The sequence below is a fragment of the Poecilia reticulata genome, linkage group LG21 (genome assembly GCF_000633615.1).
Source record: "Poecilia reticulata strain Guanapo linkage group LG21, Guppy_female_1.0+MT, whole genome shotgun sequence".
Lineage (NCBI taxonomy): Eukaryota > Metazoa > Chordata > Actinopteri > Cyprinodontiformes > Poeciliidae > Poecilia > Poecilia reticulata.
The window spans coordinates 2,325,836-2,330,291 of NC_024351.1; the positions used below are offsets into that span (position 1 = coordinate 2,325,836).

General features: G+C 34.2%; 1 protein-coding gene across 1 annotated transcript; it reads left to right on the top strand.

Annotated features, from left to right (window-relative positions):
• The first annotated feature begins 520 nt into the window (after positions 1-520).
• Positions 521-3,909, top strand: LOC103457293 (adhesion G-protein coupled receptor G5-like). Its single transcript, XM_008397330.2, has 4 exons — positions 521-843; positions 1,673-1,766; positions 1,847-2,130; positions 3,742-3,909. Exons 1-4 carry the CDS (start codon positions 702-704, stop codon positions 3,906-3,908), a joined length of 687 nt encoding a protein of 228 aa, XP_008395552.1. The 5' UTR covers positions 521-701; the 3' UTR covers position 3,909.
• The last annotated feature ends 547 nt before the right edge of the window (positions 3,910-4,456 follow it).

Sequence of the window (4,456 nt, forward strand, 5' to 3'; positions counted from 1 at the left end):
TACGGAGCCCTCCAGGGGATTCCTGCATATAATTCAATAGCTATTCACTTTTGCTATATGCAGATTTTTAATTTGTACACTTCCACATATTTTTGTTGCAAAGTCTGACAACACAAATTTGMTGTATAACGTGAAATGTGTGCTTGGTCAATGTTTTTCCATTATTGTAAAAATGTTTCTGGGCAATAATTCTTATATGTTTTTATTTCTGCTGAAATGGAGCCATACCKGCAAGGAAAATGCATTTAAAGTTCAATATAGCTTGTTAAAATAATACATATATTCACCAGTAAATCTGCAAATGCATTTCCCTTTCAAATTAGACGTAATTTTAAAGGCTTTTCTGTAGTGTAAACTTAAAATTACACTTTTAATCTTATTTCCCCATAGTATGAATAACCTTTTTAGTCAAGAAAATTAGCTTGAATTCAAGTCTTTAGATTAGGTTAGAACTTGAAAATATAGTTGTGAGGTACCAAACTGCACCACATCCAGATGGTACCAACGTCTGTCTAACTACTTAAATACTTCAGAGGTGAACTAAATAATTATGTTAATTATTGTGTCCTCACAGGAAGACGAAGGCCAGTACTTCCACACAGATCCTCATCCACCTGGTTTGTGCCTTGTTCCTGCTGAATTTTACCTTCGTCATCAATCACTTTGTGGCAAAGCTGAACAGCGATGTGGGTTGTCAGATAATGGCAGCGGTGATGCATTACTCCATGTTGGCCACTTTCAGCTGGTTTGCTGCACAAGGCTTCCACCTCTGTCTGCAGCTGTACAGAGGAGGGAATATCGCAATAAAGCGCTACCTGCTCAAAGTTTCTGTCACCACCTGGAGTGAGTTCATCCTTCGATAATAAAGCTTGAACTTCCAGGACTTACCTGGTGRTCTTTTGAAATCTACAGGAATTATTATGTGCTTTACTTTTCTAGAGCTTTCATGGATTTCATGGAACTTTGATTACATTTACCAGGTACTTTCCGTCATCTGTCATTAAACTTACCAGTTACCTTTATGGTAATTTGAGCAAGCTCCAAACTTTTCATCACATGGGCCAAAATGGTTATGTCGAAGGAGGTCAAGGTTCACCAAATTAAGAGTTATTATCTTAAATGACCTTGTCTACTATTACTTATTATCTTTGAAAACCTTTGTTGTATTGAGTTTTTATTAGTTTAATGCAGCTTTTTTGGCAGATTTTGAGTAAAATTTGATGGACTTTTGTGGTCCTACTTACTATGTAATCAACAAAAAGCAAAAAACTTTATTAAAAGATAAATACTTTGTGTTGTACCAAACATTTTCCATCTGAATCWATTTGGGAGGCCAAAGTCTTCAACTGCGGTTAGGGAATCACAAATCAGTCCAAATTGGAGGTTATTTTACAAGAWCTTTGCTATAACATAACAAGAACCTGGTAAGTTTAAGTTTAAGGTAAATATTTGTGAAGTTTCATAAAAGTCGCATTGAAGTACTTGGTAAGTTTCAGAAAAGTTGCTGGGAAGTACTTGMTAAATTTCTGAAAGATCCATCAAAGTTTCTGGAAACCAATAGCATTATTATGTAGCACTTTGTCATAATTTAAGATTATTTGTAAAGCAGATAAATACACAATTTATGAGATGAATTTTGCTACTTAATCTTTATATGCGACTGCTTTTCCAGTTCTACCAAGCATAGCGGTGCTTATTATCGGCATCCTGAAAAAATATGGGAAACAGACAATCTACACTGACAATCCTGCGAACGACGTGGCAATGTGAGACTAACATCATTGAASGACATATAGTCTTATTTACATTGTTATTATGTCAAACTGATTAATCTTACTGTTCACAGGTGCTGGATTAACGACAATAACGTCCATTACATCGTCAACGTTGGCTACTATGCGGTGGTCTTCCTCTTCACCTTCACCACAGTCGTCATCATGTTATCCTGGCTCTTTTGTATGAAGAGAACCAAAGCAGCGAACCAACAGGAAACAGGAAGCGGCAGGAAAGTGGTGATCATTCTGGGTCTGTGCTGCCAGCTGGGCRTCACCTGGGGTTTCGCCTTCTTCGCCTACGGTTCCTTTCGGATGATAGCCACCTACATTTTCACAATCCTCAACTCATTTCAAGGTATTCAGCTGAAACATGTCGCTAATTCCTACATGGTGCATGAAATTCAACTTTTTTAGCTCATAAAAATGGTCGAGTCGGCCACTTTTATAAGATAGAAATGTAAAATGTTGTCTTCGATGTTTTTATCTGTAAAATTWGAATGTTAACCATTGCACTGTTTTATTTTCACTGGTAAAACAAATTCAAAATATAGAACTTAAAGAAACTTTAAGATTTAAAATAGGAAAATTAATAATGTACATAAAATGGGTGAGTGTGTGGTAAATAGTACATGGAAGAATAAATTAATTAGATAAACTGTTACAAATGTTAAAGTTATTTTATACCTTAAAAATGTTCAGGAGAAAGATATATTTTCATATATATTTGTAAAAAGCATATATGGTATAACTGGCATTTCATATTAGTCAATATGAATAATTATTCATTAGTTTTTTGTTTTAAATATTTGACATATTATCAAACTGGTGGTGTGACGTTTCCTGTTTTATTCAGTTTCTACTCAACGTTTTTAATTTAAGCAGTTATGAGACACAGTGGCTAAAACTTAAACTGCTGCTGTGGCAGTTACTCAACAGGTTGCTAGGTAACCACAAGTTACTTAACAAGTTGTTGCTAGGTAACCAAAGAGTGAGTGAGTTGCCACCAATCTTGGTCTTTCCTCTGACTTAATCCCCCAGAATGCTGCGTGATATCTGATTGGAGTTCATTGAGACGTATTATCTATTGATATTGATCATATGTCTATCACTATATAAAGTGTTATTGATTTATTGTCCAGCCCTAGTACATTGATGAAAATGTTGAACATTAACCACATAATACAAATAAGTGTGAAGGATTTTTAAAAATAATTTTATGTTAGTGAACTTGAAGCCATTTCATACCTTTAAAAATGTGGTGGAGAAAGAAATATTTTCTAAACTATAGGGAAGAGATAAAAGCATTAATATGATCCACTATAGTTTTTAATGGACTTGATAACGTTTTATGACACTATCAGGACATAAAGGGGAAGTTGTATTCGCTAAAAATAAACACTACAGTGATATCTACAGAAGATGTAATGAGTATTTGATTGGAAACCCATGTTTGCTTTCAATGTTTCCATTGAGAATATAAAGCAGAAAATGGATTTAACAACCAAAGATTCAAACTACACAGATTTTTAGATTGTGGATAAAATAAAAAGTGGTGAAACATCAACAAAGTTATGAGTTTGTTGGATCTGAACAAACTGACTTTTTCACCTGCTGAATAAATGCATAAAAATGTATAAAATTCAACAGCCTATGAATTTAGTAAAGCTGATAAAGTTAGGGAATGATCTGGAAATATTGTTTTTTTCCTATTAAAATCAAAATTAGTTAAGAGTTCAAGGAAAAAGAAATAGGAAAAAAAATTTTGCCGTTTACAAGCATAGCTTTATGCAATTTAATCCTTTATATTTTTCTGATTTCTCCCTTTATCAATTGGACAAATTTTGTAACAATTTTTTTAGTTCTACTGAGGGGGCCTACTTGTCTTAAAAAGGTGGTTATAAATAACAGGTATCATCATCTTAATATTTTTATTTAGTGAGAATCGTCCTGTCTTTGTGTCTGTCAGGGTTCTTCCTGTTCATCTACTACTACAAGACAACCCGAGTCGGACCAAGCAGCGCCAAGGCGAAGGGAAACTCTGGAAGCACCAACACCAGCATCAGTACTCTTAAAACYGGACTGGAGTGCGTTGTGAACCCGTATGTGACTTTTGACAAACAAAAAGACACGTAATCTGTGGTGGGACAGAGAAATCAAAACTGGAACCAATAGAAAAAGTGTACAGAGTATCCATGTAAAATACTGTAATTCTGTTTCCCGATACTGATTTTATACACTAGGATTAAACACATTTTAATGAGATAGACATTTCTAAAGATTTCAGGTTAATCTTAATCATCCTCTTCATGAGGCTGTCTTGGGAAAACAGAGTATCTTCAGTCAGAGGCTTTCTCCGATTCGCTGTAACACAGACTGCTACAAGAGAACTTTCCTGTCAACAGCCATAATCACCATCTACAATAACTTTTTGGAAAATCTGAGCTACAATACTTAATTTCCATTTGGGATCAATAAAGTATTTTTGAAATGTAATTTAATAAAACCAGGAACCTCTGGCTCTGTATTAAAGCCCAACAACATGTAGWTTGTTTTTATTTTAAATGGGATATTATTTTTATGCTTTTACCTGTAAGAATGCTTTGCTCCTTTTAAAACTCACTTTTACATTTCTGATGTTCTCCATTATTGTATAGATTTTCTGAAAATGCAATAAAACATCA